The 24051-nt window shown below is 41.4% G+C and overlaps 1 protein-coding gene and 1 long non-coding RNA gene across 3 annotated transcripts in view; one reads left to right on the top strand and one right to left on the bottom strand.

Annotated features, from left to right (window-relative positions):
- Positions 1-8054, bottom strand: part of INPP5F (inositol polyphosphate-5-phosphatase F) — a 45669-nt gene extending 37615 nt beyond the window's left edge. For both annotated transcript variants that reach the window (XM_015288905.3, XM_421792.6), the window contains exon 1: positions 7758-8054. In XM_015288905.3, coding sequence (XP_015144391.2) covers positions 7758-7854 — 97 coding nt within the window. In that variant the 5' untranslated portion in view covers positions 7855-8054. The remainder of the gene's footprint in view (positions 1-7757) is intronic.
- Positions 8055-8068: 14 nt separating this feature from the next.
- Positions 8069-23594, top strand: LOC101749597. Its single transcript, XR_001467241.4, has 3 exons — positions 8069-8297; positions 8542-8693; positions 18851-23594. It is a non-coding gene; the product is annotated as an uncharacterized LOC101749597 (long non-coding RNA).
- Positions 23595-24051: the final 457 nt, after the last annotated feature.

Below are 24051 nucleotides of genomic sequence, written 5' to 3'. Positions count from 1 at the left end.
GTGGAGTGCCTCAGCAAGTTCAGTAGCTCTAGCAGTATACGTACTCCATAACAATTACTCAAACATCTTTCATGTTGTAGCATAGATAGTTTGGAAGTGATTTCCAGCTATCCTCATACCTCCGTTTAGCAAGCCTTCAGGATTGCAAGATGCTCAAGCATTAAAAATAATACCTAAAATACTGAAAGAATACAGTTAGAAAAGCACCAAAGCAGAAAAGAACAGCTGGCTGTAAGTGAATCAGCTGAGGCCTGGAGAGACCATATGTGATGGGACTGCTTCAAGTCACGAATGACTAGAACCTCCATGCAACAGCACTCCATTCAAATGCATTAAGTCCTATCTGAAACAGCCCAGAGTTCCAAGAGCTACACTCTCAGGTGACTATTTTAACCATTCTTAATAGTTTTTAAGAGGCTAAGAATACGTATGTTCTCTATTACCCATCATACAGAAAAAAACACCAGCAAACAACGTTGGGAAACAGCCTCAAAACTTAAAGAACTCCATTTGGTATCTTTTTCTACACAAGCACTCTCAATAGCTTGACATTTCAACTGAGAATTATGATATTTTAGAATTACAAAAGGCAACTGCAAGAGATACTGCAGAATAAGCTATGTTTGCATATTCTGCAGTCCTTAATTCATGTATTTGAATAGAAAGTAAAGAATTTAATGCCATACTAGATAGGTTTTGTTACTGTTTAACAGACTGCTATGGACAAAGTGACTATTTAGTCACATGACAAGCAATACATCCCTTAAACATTCCTAGAACACATTTCAGCACAAGGAAATGCCTACATGTTTGTGGGAATGTTGCTGTTGCTTGAAGCAGATGAATAGACATGGCAAAAAAAAAAACCACAACAGAAAGTTAAAAATTAAATGATAGCTGCAAAATGTGAATGGCCAGCAGGGGCTCTCTCCTGGGCAATGCCACGTACTTCTAAATTTGATCTGAATGCTGATTTTTCTTTCAATCACTGCTGTCATGTTTTATGCCACCTTCTTCAGAATATTCATAAGATCTTCCTGAGCACCCCAGCCTATTATCAGCAATTAAGGTTTACTGCACTACTCAACAAGAGAGCATTAAGTTTCAAGCAAAGCATTTCCAAGTTGCTTGTTTTCAGTTTCACAGACACAATGAAGATTGTTCCAGGGCGTCCTCTGATGCAAGATTTCTTCCTTGAAAGAAAGAGTAAAGTTTTCAAGTGGAATTATATTAATTTCAGTTCAATTTCTCAGAAAATAATTCCTGGTTTTATTTTTCAGGGAGTTGAAGTGATTGGAACAAGAATATGCAACTAATTGAGTATTACCATGCATTTATTAAAACAGAGCTTTCATGAAAGAAGTTAATGCGTTATCTCCAAATTTCTCCTTTAGATATATATCCAATTGTTTCTCATCCCTTCTCGATACATGCTCCTATTATTTGATTGCCCGTGAAGACATAAGTGCAGCAATTTTGACAACTGGAAGATAAGGATACAGTTAGAATATGATCAGCTGATAGAACTGAAGACCACCAACTGGAAGCGTTAACCCCACTGACAGGAATTAAGGCACTGCACAGAAGATTTACAGAGAGGTTAAAAAAAAAAATCCTGCATGTACCCATCCACATTCCCAGCCCTCCCCCTCCACGGGCTCTTTGTTTTCATATTCTCACAGTAAGCACTGTTTTTTGGTTAAAATTTTTTTCCAACTGATATTTGTAGCAGTAAATAATATGGCAAAATTATGACTGAAAATAAACTGGTAAAAGCTTTTCCCTCATTTTAGGTAAAGTCACAGAATCATAGAATGATTGAAAATGGTTGAAAAGGACCACGATGATCACTTAGTTTGAACCTCCCTGCTATGTGCAGGGTCACCAACCAGCAGACCAGGCTGCCCAGAGCCACATCCAGCCTGGCCTTGAATGCCTCCAGGGATGGGGCATCCACAGCCTCTTTGGGCAATCTGTTCCAGTGCGTCACCACCCTCTATGTGAAAAACTTCTTCCTAATATCCAAACTAAACCTCCCCTGTCTCAGCTTAAAACCATTCCCCCTTGTCCTATCACTATCCACCCTCATAAACAGCTGTCCCCCTTCCTGTTTATATGCTCCCTTCAAGTACTGGAAGGCCACAATGAGGTCTCCCCAGAGCCTTCTCTTCTCCAAAAGTCATTTAATAGTCTGTGATCAAATCAGATTACTGCATCAGGATGCTGGGTTTTCAAGAAATATAGACTGCTAGTTGCAAGTAGAGATTTCTCAGTTATAAAAATGCTTATGGATATTCTAACAAAATACAGACCATTCAATGAAGTCATAAGCTTATAGCAACTTTAACAGTTAAGAAAAGTGAATTGCGCTATCAAATTTCTATCTTGCTCTCTCAAAACCAGTACATTAAGAAATCATACTATTCAGAATATTAAACATTAACCACGAAACCTCCAGACAGTAACAGAAGTGTTTATCTGAAGCCTCAAATCTTTGACATGTTTGAGGGAAAAATTACAGTCTGACAAACTCTGGGCCTGAAGGCTCAATATACAGCTTTAACAATGAGTTTCTGCAACACACTCAATATTTAATTAAGCTACACTTGAGAGCTGTTTGATATTACACTGTAGAATTTGTCTCTAAAAGGAAACTTTACACCACTATCCAAGAAGTCTCACAGTTCAAGGGAACTGTTCAGTGGAAGTACCTTGACACTGTGGGACTCCAGCTGTGGTTGGCATGCAATACAATTTGGAACAGATGCAAAAGAATGTTTTTGTGCTGTTGGTCCCACTCATATTACCAGGAAATGCCCAAGTGCCCACCAAATTACTTCCTCGTGGCACCCAAAGCCTTCAGAGAAGCATCCTAAGTCTCTCAATTTAAGATGATACAGCTTCAACCATTCTTTCATAATGATAATTTCATCAGAAAATACTTTACTTTTCAACAGAAGAAAAGCTAAGTGTTTTCATACTGCCCACTGACACCTGCGCCAGCAACAGCTCCTTATCTCAGTCAAGGACAGTGTAGATATTGCATGAGTCAAAACAAAGATTTACCCCTAAACACGTGCAGTGTTGTTACACAACCTTAGCAATAATGTAACTCCAGCGGCTTGAGGTCTCCTGTACACTTAACAGTATCAAAGATAATGATAATAATAAAAGAAGAATTACCTTGAAAGAGCACAAGTAGCATATTGCAACATCGGTACTCAGACTGAAGAGCCACAAGTTTGTTGGTATAGATGCAGACCCCTCTTAAATGAAGGGATGCTTCCTAACAGTGCCTACAGTTTTAAATATTTTCATTGCAATTGACTCTGCAATTTCCCCTTTGCCATCATTTAGTTAATTCTAACCTATAGCATTCAAAGGTATCTGATCTCTGCTATCAAATACAAGCCTAAAATACATCTGAATTACAGATTCATTTTAAATGTGGAAACAAAAAAGAAATAAATCTTTTCTCCCCCCGTGCAAAGTAACAATTGTCAGCTCACACGAAACAGCATATCAAGCTTAAAAGAGTTTTCATTTATTTAAAACCAAAGTCATTCCAGTGAGGGCAGGAACTCCAGGATACCTGCGCATTTGGTCTGGGACAAATGTGACAATTCCAGACCTCTACATATAAGAAGAGAGAAGACAGGAACAGCCTTGTTATACTCAGCTTCTCCTCTGCCACTAAGATTCAAAAGGAAGCCAAAAAAGCAACTTGGCACCTCAAGATTTGTTTGCCACCAGGTTAACATGTAGCAGGCATCTTTAAATCTTAGATATAGGTTGACTACATTCCATTAAAGAAAGTGGATAAAATTAAAGTAGGTCTTATCTAAGCAAAGTAGAAAAATACTCCAGTACTGAAGGTCTCACCTCACAGCCAGAAGGTACAAAACTGATGTTTCATACATAAAATAATCAGAGTAGATGAAGGATATGCAGCAGTCTGCCCCCTGCCCTCATCCTGTTTCCCTTTGTTAGAAGGAACAAGCAGCAGCAGCAAATTAACTGCTCAGTATTCAAGCACTTTTTCTGGTGGGTTGCATTGAGTATATATCAGTTTGACATCTGGTTTGTCACATACGCCACAAGAGCACTGAAACGAAGGAACAGAACGTGCAGGCATAGGTGAGAAAGAGTGCAGTAACCACTGCAGCTATAACAAAGTATGAAGAAAACAACTTGATGTCTCTAAGGAAGTAACTTGTAATAAAGAACTTTCCCAAAGCTGCAACTCTCTTATGGAATATATTCCATAACACGCAGGCCATTTCTAAGACATACCACGTCAAGAAGCCTATTTTGTATCAAGAATCTAATTCAATAGCACAAGCTAGCACACAGGCCATCATCCCTCTACTGTGTTCAGAAGGGCTCTGCAGCCTTCAAGCAACTGAAGCATCGACCAGCATCAGCAGCATCACTCCCTACATGAAGCCAAGCACGGCCTTCCCGCTTCACTAAGGCCTCTTTGAGCATTTATAGGCACTGGACTTCATATAAAGGAATTTTTCCTCACAGCATTTGACTAGAAGAGAAGAATACCAGAAATCCTAACTGGTAATTTTCCCATGACCTCAGTAACGCCTTTGAGGAGTACCGTAAGTACACATAGCTAAGGTGTTAGATGGCATTATGACTTGTGAGTCAGTTCAGATTTCATGCTCTCAGAAAGACACTTAACCTGAAATCTCTTCCCTGATACTCAGAAAAAAATAATGTTTGGTAATAAGCTTCTCATTAGAAAAGAAATTTATTTAAGAGGTATTGCTTCAGTTGATGATTCACAACCATTTTCAACAGATGAAAAACAATACCATAGCACTAATTTCCTGAATCACTTAATAATACATGAATGCTCATTTGCCTCTAGTTAAGCTCCAGAGGTGAGGCGCATCTTATCACCACCTTACACTTACAAGCAGGTCATGAAATCTGAGCATGCAGTGCCCAGAAGTTGGCTCTGAATAACACCACTTGAATGTCACTCCCACTTCTGGTAGTTGTTTCCTCTTGCAGGGTAGAGAGAACAGCATCACTGCCCCAGTTTCAGCAGCAATTACTCCTGGCCATGTTCAGTCTAGCACCACTGCCCAAAGCATCATCAAAGCCAACACTGCAAGCAAGAACTGGAAGTTTTCACTCACAGAGAGTCTCTTGTTGCCTTTTCTACTGATAGCGAGAAATTCAGCATCTTTAAGCATCTTATATAATTCATATCCATGACAGCAATAAAACCATGCTGTAAAACATACACTATACCGTGCTGCCAGGAGTAGCCAAGCAAAGCAAAAACAGGGTAAGCTGAAAGTAAACACCAGATCAAAATCCGAGTGCAAGGCATTTAAAGCAGGGCTGAACAACATATTTTGTCAGCACACTGAAAAATAGTAACTGAGGACAGCAAGACACCTAACATAGACTGGGAAGCCAAAATGATTCAGCTTTCCTGCAGGTGACTCAATTACTACTTTCACTTCACATAAACAACACCAACAGAGATATCTTGTAAACATATGAAGACATCATATAATCTTGGGCCAGCCTCAGACTTTGCTTATAGCAAACATTTATCAGTTTACAGATGTTTTGTTTGGTTGTGCTTTTTCATTTGGGGTTTTTGTTGTTTGGTTGTTTTTTTTGTTTAAATTCAAGTTCTCTCCATGATTTGAAGAGGTCAGAAATAGAGCTTCCAAGATTAGCAAGTTTTTAAACATGCCTTTATGCTTGAGGGATGAGAGCATTATAAAGCTCAGCTTCAGCTCTTTAGACTTCAACCCATCCTATAAAACAGTACTTCGCAGGGTTTGCCAGTATTACCTGTTCCAATCCATAAGTGTGCAGTGATTAATTTGAACAGCCTTCTAGGGACAGAGTAAGGCCGAGGTTTCCAAAAACTAGTAGAGACACATACTTAGGTGGTAGCCTTTTCCTGGACTATTCAACATGCCAATGAACACAAGTTACAACTTGTTTTTTTTTTTTTAAACATGGCAGTGACTCATCACACGCTGATCTATTTACTCATTTCCACTCAGTGGCCTTGATTATAAATGGTCAAATAGCCTGCTCTAAGGGTCCCCAGTTTTGTCTTAACATGATCAAGAGTTACTGATCCAAGAAATTCTTCTGTTAAAGAACTATTTCCTTCTCAGGTTTACTTTCTACGTATTCAATTCACAGCTCTAGAACATACTGAGATCAACCAGAGCCACAGCACTGGAAAAACAAAACTGAAAATCCAGCCAGATAGGAAAGCATGACTAACAAGTGTCAAGCAGACTAGGAGACTTAGCTATCACATTACTCTTCATTAATTGGTGGATCACACACAATAGGGATCACATTCGTAGTGACTGAAAATTTAAAGTCACACTGCAGACAGAACCCCAATGAGCTGCACACAGACTGCGGAGCACTGGCAGAGCCCCCATGAAGTTGGTGGGCTCCAGGAAATCACAGCAACAGCTGCATGAGAAGTCTGAAAGTGTGGGTTTACATCAATTACAACAGCCTCCATAATTACAGCTTTACACATTTATGTTTTTATTACTCCGGGTAAAGCAAAGGCCTTTATGACAATACACAGAGTGACAGTTACAGCAATCTAAAACCGAGTTTTTGTGAAAACATGCATTCATTGACTAGCAGTTTGCTAGCTTAACATCACCAAGTATTTCGTAACGTGGTTTATAAACGTAAGCTCTGCCAGGCCTTGCACCTGAGCAAAAGAGCAGTCAGTCACATTACACCGAGACAGACCGCAGTATTATCTCAGAGATGCCAACAAACAGCACTGACCAGATAAAAGCGCCGCACAGCTGAAGCACGAAGACATAACACAAGACAGACCAGTACAAAAAAGCAGCACTGTTGATAAAACACACATAAACATCCAATCCCACCGTTAATCTAAGTCAATTCCAGCCTTCTGAAAGCTCATTAAGCACACCATACTCAGCCAACTGTGGCCATATACGTGCCTATGGGGCTTTTCCTGCCTAGCTGCAGAAAGCTGTAAGTAATGCCATACGTCTGGTGGAATACACAATGACTTGGGCTATTTTCAGCCTTCAAGCAGGTGACCTACAGCCCCCTACATCTAACCAGCTACGCACGTTCCTCAAACCAAGTGAGCTCCTCGCTTCACACCCCGTTGGTGACCACGAGGTACCACTGCCCACCACTGCTCCGGTATCTCAGCTGACATAACTCTGTGCCTACAACTTCTGCTCCCGCTGCCTCACCGCAGCCTGAGCCCAACCACGGGTGGGTCACACAGCCGTCAGAAACGTTCGTGAGCCATTTACAGAAGCGGCCGTACTTGCCCAGTTTCTCCTAGAAGTGAAAAGTGCAGAACACCCCTGCGAGGACGCAGCGCTGTCAGGCACCACTTACATAAGGCTTACGCCAACACGAGACGGCCATTGGACTTAGTGATGCTCAGGGGGTGACCGGAGGTACCTCAGCACCGAAGTGCTCGGCTTAAGCGCGGCGTTGCGCGGCCGAGGAGCGGACATGAGAGCGGCACCCGCCGGTCCTCACCGCGCTCCCACCGCGGCACAGCGAGGGCGGCAGCCCGGCCCCACGCCGCCCCCTCCTCCCCTCAGCGCCCCGCCGCCATTCCCAGCGCTCCCCTCAGCGACCCCCCCCCCGCCCTCCGCTGCCATCTTCCCTCACCGCCCCCGACCGCCGGGACCCCGCAGCCGCCCGCCCTCTCCTCGCGCGCTGCTCCGCGCCGCACCCACCGGCTCTCAGCTGCAGGCTGCCGTCCCTCCGGCTGCACCACAGCGCCCGCTCCCCGCTCTGCAGGATGTAGTGGTCCTTGGCTTGGAACAGCTCCATCCTCGCACCGCCGCTGCCGCCGCCCTCCTTCACCGTCCCCGCGGATGAGGAGCAGAGGAAGAAGCGCGCTCCCGAGCCGGGCAGGCGCGCCGCCCCTCACAGAACCCGGCGGGTCGCGACGCCTACCGCTCCGGCTCGGGGCGCTTCCTCAGGCGGCCGCGAGCGCGGGTTCCGGCCCAGTGCCGCACGTGACCGTGCCCAGCAACGCCGCCCCGCGCTCTTAAAGCTGCAGCGCGACTCCCGCCCGCGGTGGGGTTTCGCGCCTTCTCGCTGCTTGTGGCGCCCCTCAGCGCGGCGGGAGCGGCGCGGGACGCGGCCCCGTGAAGGGCTGTGGGGAGGAGGTTTGCCTTCAGCGGAGCGGTCTTTTCGACGCCAACGCCGAACGGGAGTAATCTGTGGAGCTGAGAGAACTCTGAGTGAGGGGCGCTGAGCGGGAGAGCCCGGTATGATCCCTGAGGGCCCCCCCTGAGGGCAGGGGTGTCCGTCTGCACTCGGTGACAGACCCTGAGGGCAGAGACGCCAAGCCCTGGGGCTGTCAGCTTTTCCTAAGCGAGTCGTTAGGTGGAGATGGGCAGGGGGTGGTGGGGCTCCCAGAGCCACAGGACGGGCTTCCTTGCGATGTTGAGTGCTTTAGATCGGTGTGCACCTCCTGACACGAGGGTAACTGTGCGTCTCTCTCCTGTCCAGGCAGCACCGATGGCTGTGTGGTGGTGCCTGAACCCCTCAGAGGTGGGCTGTGCAGGCGTCGGAGCCCTGCTCCCCAGAACAGCATTGCCAAGAGCATCCCACCATGGGTGCAGCCGTTCAGGAGCATCTTCAGGGTGTCTTGAAAACTAATGGTGCATGTAAGTAGCTGCACACAGTGCTAGAAAGCCAATTTTCTCACCTCGTTATTTATCTCCGTCTATCTTTCTTTCTTAAGAGAGTGATATCTTCAGTGTTCCTAAAAATATTTCCTCTCCAATTTTGTATTCTGTCTGAGGTTTTTCTTATAAACGCGATGTCAGATCTCTGATTTGTTTTGTTTTGCCTTTTAAGCACGTGTAACAAATAGGGGAGTGGTATGAAGGAGCCAAACTCCATTTGATTTGGTAATGGATGCCTCTGTGTGTCAGTGTTCTCCCCAGGGCAGGGATGCAGAAGAACACACTCTCCTTTCTTGACTGTGGATCCTGGTGTTGGAAACGCTGTGTGAATGCCCTGCAGCTCCCAGTGTGTCCTGTCACATTCCTGCATGTAGCAGTCAATGTCACTGGCAGAGTTATGCCAGTAATTCAGGTCACTCCTGCAGGTGCTACGCTAGAGAAGAGCTTAAATAGCTTCTCAGCATTTTAATGTATCTCTTTTGAATTATTTTATTCTCAGTGTTCCCATAAGCACAATGTCATGTACTTACAAAGGCATATCAAACATACACAGAAAGGCAATAAAGGGATGGATTGCTCCACAGATCTAATACTGAGAGATTTCCTTTGAGGAATTATGTTTAAAACTGTGCATTTAAGTAAGCATGGGCAATCAGAGCTTCCTCTTAGCATTGCCATACATGCCTGTATCCACGGGGACTGATTATTCAGCTTTCAAATGCAGATTGCTGCATTACTTTCCTCTTATTTCATTAAATTCTAGCAGCACAGTGGAAACAGAAGCTACGTTGTGCAGAAGGTAGTATATTTTACTTGCACTAGTGTAATTTTTACATGGGATTATTGTTCAGATTAATTACTCCATGAGGAGGTGAAGCTTTCTGAAATAACTTTTGGATGCATACTCACATTCCAACAGACGTATAAAAATTAGATCTATGTTTCATGTCCTACAAGGAAGGCAAATGGGAATAGTCAAGCTTATGAACTTGTTTCATCATTGTAGGGAATAGAAAGTTGCTGGGAGGAACGGATGGCCTTCTTCTAAGCTCTAGGAAAACAAAACAAAAAAAAAAAAAGAGCTGATGTCATGTTTAGTATTTCTTTGTCTTTTGAATATTCATTTATAAATAAGCCAGCATTGGAAAAAGTCCTATCAAGAAGAATCACAGAATTGTAGGGGTTGGAAGGAAACTCTGGAATCAACTCTCTGCTAAAGCAGATTCCCTACAGTGTGTTACATAGAATGCTCTAGTAATTCTTACAGTACTTTTGAAGTTACTTTATAGAAAGTAAGAGAGTATTCCTTTAGATACAGAATGTATAGTGAGAAAAACAATGTGTTATTTCTATGAAGAAAAATTATTTTTCCATTTAAATATGAATATTTTCTCCTGTAGTTCACGCTGGCATTCTTACAACTGTTGGTTGTTTTTTTCCTACAAAACATCCTCAGCAGTAGCTGTCCTACATTCTTTCTAGCTTGAGAGTGGTAAATGATTTCAACAGTACTGGTCAAATTGACTTCTGCTTTACACAGTATCTACAGATAATGTGTCAATACTCATCTTTCATTGACTTCAGGAAAATGAAGCCACAATGCAGAAATAGCAGTATAACATGTGGGAAGCAGATAACTTTGGCTGTGGGCAGCACTGGCAACCTGGAGTTCAGTTTTGACCTTTCCACAATGCATTAAAGCTAATAAAGCCTACCCTGCAAGTTAAAATAGACAAAGCAGAGTTTACAAATGGTGTCAGGCTCATAGATTAAAAATGTCTCTGTATAAAGTGGGAAAGAAAGTGGGAAAAAAAGTATCAATAGAAATGATACATATTCAAAAAAGTTTAAGGCTTAATGTTTCACTGGGATTCTTCCTCCAGCCCACTACCATTTCCTCTGTTCTTTCCTATGCATTTCTCTTTTTCTCCTTTGCTCACTTCATTTAATAAGTACTCTAATTTCTTAACGTTACATATAATACTGAAATGTTTTATACAGACATTGTATATGGTGACAGTTTTTTGCCTTACTTTCTTAATTCTTTTCATTTTTTCTGAATTCATTCTTTTCCTTTCCTTTTCCCCCTCATTCTTCTCTCTTATTTGCCTGAAGAATCTGCATTAGTGGAGTAACTCCTACCTTAGTTTCTTTCCATTCATTCTTTTCTTGCTAAATAGGAGTACACTCAGAGCAGATTTGGGAGAGCAGAAAAAGTATTTCTGATGCTAGAACACTATTGGCAGCAGGAGGTGTTTATGTTGTTACCAAATCTTTTTCTGCAGTAAACATCAAGTGAATGGGAGTTTCAAATGTAAAATTACACCTCCTTATTTTCTGTACCTACTCTGATATAAGCCTTTACACAGTGGATACTGAAACTTGCATCTCCAGGCCATCGTGTTATGAACATGGGCTTCAGGTACAGTCTTTTCAGCCTGTTGTGGATCTCTATTGTGACACACTTGTTAGAGTCACGGGATAAGGCAACAGCTGATGAAGAAAAGCATCTTCTTTTTCATCTTCAATCTTCTGATTTTCTGCAGGCAGTCTTTAATCTGACCAATGATTCCCAGGATCTGCCTGAATGATGCAAGTGGGCAGGGCTTAGGAAACAGTAATGGTTTTGTACATCATTGCTTTACAAATAAATACTTCCTTCAGATAGGAAAAGCTGGGATAACAATTGTAAAAAAGAATGGCTAAGTGAAGCAAAATCTGCACTGAATCAGAGTGCAGAAAGAAAAAAGGTTGTAAGTATCAGCATGCCTTCTTATTTGTTGATTAGAATTGAAATTACATCAAGGAGATAAATAGGAAATCAATTAGGAAGTGGAGGAAGGCAAGCAGACAAAAAGGTTCTTAGGAACAGATGGATGCAGACAGCTTTCCTAGCAGAACACCATAGTGCTGTTTTGTTTTGTTTTAATTGCAAATGATTTACTTCATGGTGCAGTAAAACAAAGCCTCGCCCAAGAAATGAAGGCATTGTAAAACTTCAAGCTGAATGAATAGATTGAAGAGCTAACTCACTTGGAGACACAAAATACATACAAATACAAAGTTCCTGGTCTGCCAAGAAAGCTGTCTCTTTCAGCTTTAGCTACATAAAGAGGAAAAGGTGAGGAGCTGCAGTACCCTCTGGTTTTCCAGATGCTGTGCTCAGTAGAATCCTTTTTGCAGTTTCTCCTACAGAGAAATCACTCCGTGACCCTGCAAAGAGGGACAGCACTTCAGTTAGACAATGAGTCACAGGCAGCAGGCATCTGAGTGGCAATAGCTGCAGCATTCCCAGCATTCTGTTTCACTGAGAGACGTGTGATGCCTTAAGGAGAAAAAAAAAAATATTGAGAATAATTTGGGGCTGAGATTTGCTCAGATGAATGATGGGGCTGATATGTTAGAATTTAACTCTCAGTAGGTAGAAGGCTCTCTTTAAGCTGTCAACTGTACACACCTGCCTACCTGAAATATTCTGTTCTTTTCTACACAGTGAAAGTATACTCCATATTGAATTTTACCATTCCTTCCTTTGATTGTGTAAATATGAACATTTCAGTTTTACATATACTTTGAATTAATTTTCCTGGGAAACCCATGAAGACTTTCAACTAAGATGCTTAGTATTGCTCTGTGAGAACAACTGACAATCAGTTTTAAAGTGACAGGAAGAAATACGTCCTGCACCCTGCTATGAACTCCACTCCATCAGTTAAAGAGTGGCTCCCTGAGCAGTTGTTTTGGTGTTTGTCACACCAGAGGAGAGTGGGACTCCAGCTGGGGCATGGGGCCAGCAGCTGAGGGCAGAGCTTTCCAGAATGAGTGTTCTGTCAGTGACAGATCCATTTCAGGAGTTTCCCTCCCCTGCTAGAGATTTCTGCTTGCCCTTTGTCATGCCAAATCAAGCATTCAGTCTGGACACATTCTAGCTTGGAGTAAAGAAGCCTCTGCTGACAGTGGGGGTGGACCACTGGGGAGGTAAGCCTCTTCAGCTCGCAAATAAAAAGATATACCAATTATTATTAAGCTACCAAGCATTAAACAGCATTATTTTAAAACCAGGCTTTTAAATGATTGCTTTCTCTATGATGCAACATTTCTCCATTATCTCCATTTCTCCATTTTTACTCATGAATGTCTATTAATTATTCTAAAAACATGTGACTAAAGGACATTCAGAAATGAGAAATCTCCTTATTAAATGTCAGCATTCAAGACCCAGGCAAGTTCTTGATTTTGAAGGGCACTGAACATCCAGTCTAGAAAAGCATTTAGTTTATGCTTGACTTTGAATGTATAAATGAAACATTTTTCATGAGACATTAGCAGCTTTTATGGTGAGCACTGTCTTCATAACTTTTGTGATTTAAAACTAGGAACTAAACATTTGGAAGGGTCAAAAGATAACCTTTTACTTTTGCTGCCCTCTCTTTCTGAACAGGCTCCACCATCATTTGATATTCATTTATCACTGCCATTTACAACCGCATCACCATTCTGCATGCATTTTCTGAGTAATTTGGTGTTGTAGTGCAGTGCATAGGGCTGCCTATGCATTAAAGTAATTCAGAGCTCCTTGCAAGGACAGACTTTGCTTTGCCCTTGTTCACCATTTGGTTAGGGCATTTTTTCCCCCTTGGGAAGTTTTCTGTTTACATTCAATATGTTTTTCTGAGATTCATAGAAGGGCAGTGTTTTCATAAGCCTGTCAGCCTCAGTTAGCAAGAATGAGAAAAAAAAGAGACAGAACTTTGTATTTGCATTTTTTTGCAGTTCATTGACGATAGCTAATGGGAAGGAAATGTGTGGGCTGGCAATTAGTTATGCACTCTCGCTCAATATTACCTGATTGCCCGCAGTTTGGTTTCAAGTTTAAACGTTGATTAATGGGAAGTGATCTGATTTGGCAACAGTCCATACTTGAAAATACGGCTGACTGAATAGTATATAAATGCACAGCTCTAGAGTGTAACATGAGGATTTTTACTTATAAATCCCCATGATTAAGAAGTGGTAGAACATTTTTGTGTGTTAGGAGAGACATGCTCCTGGTGGCTTCCAGGTGAACATCAGAGAAATCATCTTCAACAGGCGCTATGCCAATAACTGTATTTGAAACAATCCTATTTATCTGTATTAGCAAAAAAAGCATAAGCTGAATATGACATCAGAGATACCAGTTCATAGATGAAGTTAGTGGAAGCTATATAGTAGGCACGTTTACTGCTTTGCTTTAGAATGACAAGTTGAGCTGTCACTTATTTAGCTATCTGACAACACAGGGAAGTACTTTTTGCTGCTGTATTATTTATTTAAGGTATATTCCATCTAGTTGTTTACAGAACTGTCAAGTGCTGTGATAAAGTTCACTATTAGACACATAAGAATGAAAGGCCTTAAAGCAGATCCTCAGACCTCAACCTTTTCTGTGTCATCATAGGGTTACAGACCTCTCTTAGCAGTGGGTTCACTTTTTGCTTTGGTCATCTTTTTTTGATGTCAAAATATTTATAGAAGCCTTTCTTATTCCACTTCATACTCTTTGCCACTTTTTAATCTAATGGCATTTTCTTCTTCCTACTTTCATCCTGTGTGCCCAGGCAATGCAACTGTAGTCCATATGCACTTAGGTTTTCCATATGCTCCCTTTTTGCATTACAGGCTGGTTACGTGTTCCCCAGTCTGTCCAGCTGGCCTCCTGTTACATCTGCTGGTTTTCTTGCAAGATATTTATTTGCAGACCAGACAAACTGGTTTGCCTGTTTCTTTGACATGTTCTTTTTAATAGAGGAGTATGAATAATAAGTCCATGCTGCTGTGCTCTTATCTTCAATCACATCCATGGATGAGGGCTTCTGCAATATTGCAATCATATTCTTTAATTTGCCTAATTCTTAATCACATGTTGACTAACTTGATATGGCAGTTCCCCCACTATGTGAGATGGTTAAGGGACTGTGATGCAAGAAAGTGACTTCCTGATTCAGAAATACTTTTGAAATGGCTTTTCTGTACTTTTTAGATAGGTTTGCTCTGCTTTGAGATGGAACCTCCTTGGAACAAAAGTAACACAATAGGCACTTCTGCTTGGCAATTTACAGCAGATACGAAGAGGTTTGTGACAGCCAACAGTTGGCACCAGAATGCTTCAGAAGTACCTACAGACAGCACCTTAGTACTAAATACTCTGGGGAAAAAAGCTTATATATTTTTGTTAGGACAGAAAAATACAAAACCGCTGTTTTAATATTAACTTCTTGCAACAAAATGAAAATTCCTCAAAACCAGGGAAAGAAGTTCAACATAAGAATTTTTGTTTGTATTTATTTTTAACTTTTCACTGGAATAACTTTTCCATATGGCAGTTGTAGTTGTTATCTCTAAAGGGAGAAGGATTATGGCATTTCCTCCTTCCCCGTGGAAGTGACTTATTTACCAGTGGGAATATTTCCATTGAGCCTCACTCAGCACACAAGAAAACAATAAATCACTTTCAAAAGTGTATGTGATTAACATCTGCAATATATTACATGGCTTATGGATAATGCATTGATTTCCCTCTTGCACTTACTGTTAAGATCAAATCCGTGAGATTGTGTGCAAAAATAAAGGGGAATTTTTTTAGTGCCTACAATTACTTTCTTTTATTTTGTTCTATAATTGTAAATTCCACTTGTGGTCTACCAAGCGAGTGTGATCATATGTGATCAATCATACAATCCAATCATATGTGAAAGGATTCCTTATATTGTTGTTGGTCCACCTCAACAAGTTAAAATATTACCTATTTATATCAAGATCATATTTAAATCATAACTTTTCTCAAGTTAAATGGCAGGTCACTCTTTGCTACCACCATAACAAAATCCACAGCTTGATTACAGCCAATTCTGCTTGTTTTTCCTAGTCTGATAATATAGATGTACTACTTTGCTGTTAGTTTCACAGGTGTACCGAGTAGGCTATTTCAGACACAAGAACTGCTTCACTAAGTAGCTTATATATTTTACTGCACAGCCCCATGTTAGTCTTTTCATTTATTAAAGGCTGAGTGAGCATTAATCCCACTGTCCAGATGCATCAAGGAAATCTGCACAACACTCTCTCTAGACCTACATACACCAATCCTCTGACAAAAGGAGCTTTCAATGTAGGTGCTTCTGTAACATGCTTCCTCACAACCACATGGGTTTTTATTAAGGTGGCTGCAGTCAGAATTTAGGCTTCTGGGGAAGGGTTTCAAAGACAGTATTGTCCTGCTCATGCTTCTATTTGTGAAATAGTGTTCAACTCAGTGTCTTGAAAGAAGGATTAAATGAATTTAATAAGAGGCAGGATGGAAGTCTACTGGCACTTCGTTGAAGAAATATTCAGTAAAATAAGATTTTAAAGTGTTCTGGAAGCAAAGTAGGTTTACAACCTTTTGGAAGAGCTTACCCTCATTTTTACTTTGAAATTTGGGTTGCTTTTTTAAAGGCAAAATAGTTCATAGTTCATGTTTTGTTTTGTTTTAAAAAAGCAGACAAGATTTTGCTTCTAGTGAGGACAAAAAGCAAAGTTACGGGACCAGTGGAACTCACGGCTTTTAGTAAGAAAACAAAAAGAGACCAGGAAAAAGTCCAGAAGAACTTCTCAGAATCTTGACACATTGTGACATTCACTAACAATACTGCTAAAGCCAGCTTAAATAATCATTTCCTCCTTCTCAGCTGTATGTTTCTATTCCTGTACCATGCCTGCACTGTATAGCCACAAGCATTTGTGCAGCATACTGTGAACTGAATTCAGGGAACTAACGCAGCTGCTGAATAACCTACTAAAGTATTGTTTATGAAACCAGGCTCCAAATGACCCTAACCAGAGTAACAATAAACTTACAGGGCCCATACTGAGCAGAAGTATATTTACTTTAGTGTCACTCATTTACTTATGAATTGCCAAGAAATGCAAAAATAAGATCATGTCTGTAATACAAATACACTGGTGCCAACCACGCCTACTTTAGCAAGCAGCGTAGTAAAATAGGAGAGGATCTGGAGAACAAAACAGCTAGTGCTGGGGATCCAGCTTCTGCACTATGCATATTCCAAAAGCCTTATTTGAGAGCAACCTGGCTTTGCCCTACAGACACTATAATGCGATAGAAAGCACAGCAATGACAGCAGGGTAGCAAAGTCCTAGGCTGCAGCAAGTGAGGATTAGCCCAAACATAGCAGCTGTGGATAGAGAAACAAAGGAAAGAACGTGCTTACCCTTTGGAAGACCTCAGGTATGGAAGGATCTCCAATAAGATACCCTTATCTCTACTGCTAGCCCTTCAATGAGGTCTGGGAAGGGGTGGATCCTGGCTCCACCCATTCTTGTCACTCAGATGCATTGCATGCACCTGAGCTCCCCTGGGTTGGCTCTGCCTCCCACCAGGTGCTCAATCACTGCTTCAAGCTGTGACTTAGCATTTCCACTACAAGAACCCTTAGAAACCAGAACACATTAGAGGCAGTCCTGAAGTGCAACTCCTGGTTTTCTTTCAACTTTAAACAATACAGTTCATGTGCTCTTCCATACTTAGAACTCAGAGCCCTGTGTTGAGACACAAAGAATGCCATCCAAAGGAGCTTTTCCACTGACATAATTATATCACCTTTCTAAATGACATGAGCTGGAAAGGCAAGAGAGGTCTTCTGTAAGTCTTTCTATAGCTAAACCAGATTTCTAGCACAGCTATGCTGCAGAAGAGGTGATTATTTCTATCACTGCTAATATAATTACTCTAGCAGACATGTAAAACCACAATAAATCTCTCAGCTTGCCTCAACACACAAACCCAGTGTTCTCCAACAAAACCTGTGTTTACAGAACCTTGACCTCTACACAGACCTGCATTTATATTGCAGGGATGCCCATCTGTATGTAGGAAAGGAATAGGGATGTGTAAAGTTCTAAGAATGGCACTGAATCCTTTTCCTGTGAGAGCAGAATCTCTTGCTGCTAAGCAGTAATTTAGGTCAAAAACGCTATCAACTTTTCCTTCATCTGTGGCTTGTGGATATAAAAAGGCATGTATGGAATTTGCAATGCTCAAGCACTTGCTGCACAGTAAAGTACCATACTGGTAATTACAATTCTTACGACTCTCAAAGGGCTAAACCAGAAGATTAAAAGAACTTTATTTTCCCGAGAGATTAAATGTTCTATACTTAAATAACTAGGATAGTTGATCATTGCTATAAAGAGGCCGATAGTGTTTATTGCTAGCTTTGCATTTCCTGTGCAATGATATGTAGGTCATTGTAAAACCTAAGGAAGACAGACACGAGACTGAAAAAGAGGGCTGAAAATCTTGAAGTCTGAATCCTTGCCTAGCCTTAGATAAAAAACTTCTCTTACTTTTACATACATAACTAAAGATAATATTTCTACAGTGTAAAATATGTACACTATACCCTTTACAATGTGTAAAATATTTTAATATGTTGGTGTGGAAGAGATTACAATCATACTAATATGCATATAAATGAAAGCTCCGTGTTTTATGGAAATGATAAGAGTGGGGGAAAAAAGATGTAAGACTGAACCTTAGACAAACGTGGGAAGTTGTGTATTGCCATTGCAGTCAGCTGAGTTTTGCATTTTTGAAGGGAAATGGAAATGAGAAACCAAGGTGAAATCAGAGCCTCATGTAACACCTGGCAATTACTCATGTATTTCTCACTTTGTTTGACATTTTAATTATGTTTCAATGTATGTATGTATTTGTGCAATATATATATACTGTGTATCTATAGTAGCTTTACACTCTAATTCTGTGACTACATGCGATAAATAAGAGAGCTGTAGTGCTGTGATTGATATGTAGCTACACAGATGACTCAGCTTTACCAGAAGATATTTCTGAGAAAAGTCCCAAGCCATTCCTGAAAACTGTTCTATGTCCTACAAGCTACTTATAAATAATGAATTATGTCTTTGAGGGGGGACGAGGGGGGGGAGAGAAGAGATGCAAATAATTGCAAGGCATCCTTACATTTATGAAGGCACCATAGGCCTGCCACACTCACTGTAGGAAGAAATAGAACTATCTCTGAGCAATTATTGAAGGGAAAAATTACAAGCATGTGTTTTAATTGCAGGAGTCTACATTATGTCATCAGTCTGGTAGGATCGGGTGGAGACGTGACAGCCTTGGAATGGTAAGTACTGACCTTTGAACACTGACAGAGGATGAGCAAGGGTCCATAAAGCAGGGAATGTATTTGGGCTTCTAAATTACCATGATTTTCCAGTATTTGAAAGATCAATGGAAGATTATAACTGTACGTATAATGCTGAGTCTGTACCACCTTAAGACTTAAAAAAAAAGGCAAAGAAGACTTTGAGAATTTTAGATCAAATTGCCTCATCCCTTAAATGAAAATAAAAATAAAAATAGAAGGATCTATAAGGATCTAGATAGAAGGAATCAAAGTATCTACTTTCAGATACTTCCAAGATAATACAATGTTATGACACAGTTAGCATAATAATGTTGAATCAATACCCTTCTGACAGTCTAGCAGTTCTGGGCAGATAGAGTAAATCTTGACCTAATGTGACTCTTGTGCTTTTCTCATAATTATCCAAGGAAATACAGTCCAGTCAGTACACCTCCATAGCCTCAAATAGTTGGGAAGTTTCTCCTGTAGAGTAGTTCCTAATGGCCGACTGTCACCCGATACTACAGAGGACAGGCATCCTTGGCAGAATGAGAACTGGCCACAGGGTTGTGGTTATAATTAGAGACTTGTTATTACAAATTTAGTAATCAACATAGCTTATAATCTACAATTTCTAGGGCCTAACATAGCTTACAGTTGCACAGGATTTCTAGAGTTCTCAGTTATGTGCACTTTCCAGTTACCTAAACCCTCTGTAGATCTGGTCAAAATCTTAACCAGCGCATAATACAATAATCACAACCTAGACTCAGGCTTTAAGTAGAAGATCACACAAGTCAAAGGCTCACTCAGTCCTCAGAAGAAGAATACAATAGAGAAAGTGTTCCTGGCCACTGAAGGATCTCAGGTTTTGCTGTTCAGCAGTAGCACTGTTCAAAGTCCCACACAGGGTTTGCTGCTGATTCATTTTATAGAGAGTGCTCTCTGTACTTTCCTGTTCTATGATGGGTGTCACCATGTTCTGGCAGCTCAGCACCTGGGGCTTGATAATGCTTGTGGCCTTCTCATCCTGTTAAAGGGTGTCCCTCCATGCTGGTACCAGAGAGGAGGAGAGAGAAGGGCAGAAGGTAATACATGAGCAGCCTCCTTATGGATGTTTACCTTATTGTTGTTTATGCTGTCTGTTATCAAGGGGTACTAATACTAAACTCACAAGTTTGGTACCATTCTGTATCTTTATTGATGGCCCAAATCATGAAATAGCCAGTATGTTTAGTAAATTATCAGGCTAGGAGGGCTCAAAAGCCCACTTGGTATCAGGATTCCATTATGATATTATTGTGCCAAGCTGAAGAAATGATCTCAAATGCATGAAATGGCAGGCAAGAGAAAATGTTTCTGGCTATAAATACAAGCTGAGGAACAGCTGGTTAATCAAGAGTTTTGGGGTAATCCTAGATCACAAACTGATGAACCAACCAGTAGGAAAAAGGAAAAAAATCCAGTTATGCTAAGATGAATACTCAGGAGCATTACACATAAGGCCCATGCAGTAATCCTTTTGCTCCACTGCTAGTAAGGCCTCAGTGAGAATACTATATTGTTTGATGCTACCATTTCAATAATTATATGAATTCACTGAAAATAGGCCAAAGGAAAGTCTGAATTTTAGAAGATGTGATTCATGATTTGAAGAATTGCAATTCTTTGGAGATGTATGGGAAAGAGGAACAGTGTTGAAATATACAAATAATGCTGGAAGGATAACAAGAATGGCTGTTTTCTTTGTCCTCTGTCACTGAATCATATAAAGTCTGAGGCTGAAAGGCCCTGGTGCTCCAACCCTCTGCTCAGAGCAGGGTCAGCTATAGCAGGCTGCCCAGGGGCGTCTCCAGTGGAGTTTTGAGTATCTCCAAAAATGGGGACTCCACAACCTGCCTTGGCAAGCTGGGCCAGTCTTTGTCCACTCTCACAGTGAAAACGTTTTTTCTTATCTGTATGTAGAATTTCTTGTATTTCAGTTTATGCCCTCTTGTACTGTCACTGGGTACCACTGAAAAGAGTCTGGCTCAGTCTTCTTTTCTTCCTCCCACCAGTAACATAAACACATTGATAAGGTCATCCTTGAGCCTTTTTTTGTTTTGTTTTGTTTTGTTTTGTTTTGTTTATGTGGGGTTCTTTAATTTGAGGCTAAACAATCCTATCTTTTATCCCAGGTAAGAAATAATGAGTAGAATTGCCAGAAAAATGAGTTAGATTAGACAGAAAGTCAGAATCTGGATAAATAAGTATGGGAATGGACTGCTCACCGAAATGAGCTGTGCTTGCAAACACCACTACTGGTTTTTAAGAACAGCTAAAATGGGTTGAAATACGAGATTTGTGAACCCAACTGGTGCATTATGCATGCAGCTGTTCTGCTGGCTGATTTGATTTGCCTCGAGCCTCCGTGTTAATTATAACGACAAAGATAAAACTCGCCAGCAATCTTAAAAACAGATGCTATTACTCTACCTTTAATCAAACACAGCGTCCTCAGGCTAATGCCATTTAACAACACCAACTGTGGCCACAGGTTCGATGCTTAGTTGGAGCAGCCATTTATCCTTTGGTTTTGTTCAATCTGTTTGGATTCAACTTAGGGAAGATAAAATGGAAAGCAGTCATTCCTCATGTAAAAGGCTTCCAAAAGGACTGGGCTGAAAATAATGTTTGCGTGCCATAAGAAGGACTAACGGGAACATTACTTGCTCTGGAGTGGAAATGCAGACCCCAGTGCTGTACTGATTTCAGGAGGGGATTTTTTCATCATGTAAAAATGCGAAGTTAGAATAAGAACCACTATTTCTTAGGGCCACAGTGAACGTGAATGAAAGCACAGAAGTTCAGGTCTCTCATTCCTTTCATAGAAGTTTTTCTGCCGCAGCACGCATCGGTGGTGCCAGCTCAGCGCTGAGCGCAGCCCTCACCGCGCAGTGCTCTCTGTACTCTGGGAGAGTCCCTTTCAACCAAACCGGATTGTATTCCGCTCCGTTCCTCTCCGTTCCGTTCCGGGCTCTCCCGCGGCTCCCAGTCGCTCCCTGCCGGCCGCCGGCTGCCGCTCGCTTCCTGGAGCGGCGTCAAGCCGTGGTAGCGTCATGCATAGAGCTACGGCGGTAGTCGGCTGGAACGAACAAAGTCCGTGTTTTCCAAGTGCAATAATGCAGCTGGTTCAGCTGGTCCTGAGGAAGATAATTCTGTGACGCTGTAAAATCGCGTTAAGTAGTAGTGCAGCAATAGCGCATTTTCTTGATGTACCTCTTGGCTGTACAGTGAGGGTTAAATGATCATTCCTTGACATCACGAGTTTCTTCCACTGACTGGATTCTGCTGGGAATAAGGTTGGTGGGAAACTTATTTCTTGATTCAAGCCTAAGTAGCATCAGCTTTTAAACATGGAAGTTTCCTAGAGCCTGGATTTGCCAAGAGTGTCTGCTGCACATAGCCCACTCCTGTCGTGTGCTGAAGTGCCCAGATGAACTAACAGAAGTTGGGCCTTTCTTCCTCTGTCATTTACACAAATACACTCACTTCTGCACAACTCCTTGCAACTTTGGCAGTGCAATCCTCGAGGCAGAAAGTACAATAAGGAAGATCCTAAGCACAAAAAACTCCTTGGCTTTCCTGCCTCCGAGGGAGAGGAACATTGCAGGAAAGTATGCATCAGGAGTGGACAACTAGTGAATGAGGCTCTGCTTGGATCCCATCTGGAAATGGTTATCAGTATTATATGGAGCTTGAAGCATGTCATGTGCAAGTAGGGTTCTAGAAGCCTCCTTTGGAACCCACATCTGAAAGCGTCCCGTTTTGTGGTGTTTTTGTTTTTAATGCTGAATGTTTCTAAGTTGTTTGTTTTAACTGAACTGCAGGAACCCAAGGCTTCCAATTGCATGCAAACCTGCCCTAACCTGACACCTTTTATGAGCTTAAAAAAAATACCGGAGGAACGTAGGCTTCTACTAGAGCCTGCCACCAAAGCGCGGAAGCATCCTGCCAACGTGTTTACTCACTGCTGTAATGAACACGTGCAAGATTAGAAAGTTTGTTTAGGCATTACTGGAAACCTTTTTCCATCACAGTCCTTTCAGCTGTTTCACAAGCACTGAGCAGGAAATTCGGCCTTTGGGCTCATGCGTAAGGTACGTGTAGTGGTGAGGGCAGACTTAGCAGTGCCAAGCTGTAACCCAGGGAGCTGCCTAGGGAGTGCACTGTGGGTCACCACCAGACTAAGGTACAGGAACTTGCAATGACATGAACAACAGAGGGAAGTAAGAGTCACAGCCTAAATTGGCTCTTTTGTCAGTGTCATGTAATGTGCTTGGGATGGTTTGTCTGCGTATGGCACAACTGCAATATAATTGCAAACATCAAGAAATGAGTATGTAGACTTAGGTGGGTTGGGATGGCTGTAACGTAAATCTGAGGCAGGGGAGGAGCTACAGCCCAGCGATGCAGAGAGCCAATTTCTCTGCTCTATAAAACACATCCTGCGATTTCCTGCTCATGTATTGCTTCTTAGTGTAGTCAAGCACAAACTATTTAAGGCAGCGATTCACTGTGCATGCAATTGTATGCTATGTAATAATAATTATGTGTCTAATTGCTATTGCAAAAAAAAAAAAAAAAAAAGTATGATAATAATAATAATAATAAAAGCTATGATTCCTGCCTTCCAAAGTAGTGCGTATTTTCTTTGAAGTAATCAGGGACTTGTTGCTAGGCAGTTAATATTTAAGGTACCTTAAATATTTTAATGCGTCTATGCCTGCTGTTTCTAGGCACCAATATTTGTTTATGTTATCGTTATACAACCCTTTCTACCTTATATCCTTTGTTCAGTCTAAGCTAATGGATCCATACAGCGAAACTCCCAACACACTTTTTTTTTTCATAGATAGCGGATTTACTTAACTGCTGTTGGAATGTTACAATCCCTCTGGTGCAGATTTGCTCTTTGTCAGGACGTTTTGCACTAATACCATTTACTCTTTCTTTGCACAGTCCTCCTCCCAGGTGTGTTCTGCCTTTCTGATGGCTTGGTGTGTAGGCATGTAGTGATTTTAATAAAGGTTTGAATTTAATGTTTGAGAATCAAGATTCAAGATCACCTTTAACTGTAGATGTAAACTAGGAGTTGA

The sequence above is a fragment of the Gallus gallus genome, chromosome 6 (genome assembly GCF_016699485.2).
Source record: "Gallus gallus isolate bGalGal1 chromosome 6, bGalGal1.mat.broiler.GRCg7b, whole genome shotgun sequence".
Lineage (NCBI taxonomy): Eukaryota > Metazoa > Chordata > Aves > Galliformes > Phasianidae > Gallus > Gallus gallus.
The sequence above is the reverse complement of the archived record's forward strand: the minus strand, read 5'-3'. Positions and strand labels throughout refer to the sequence as shown.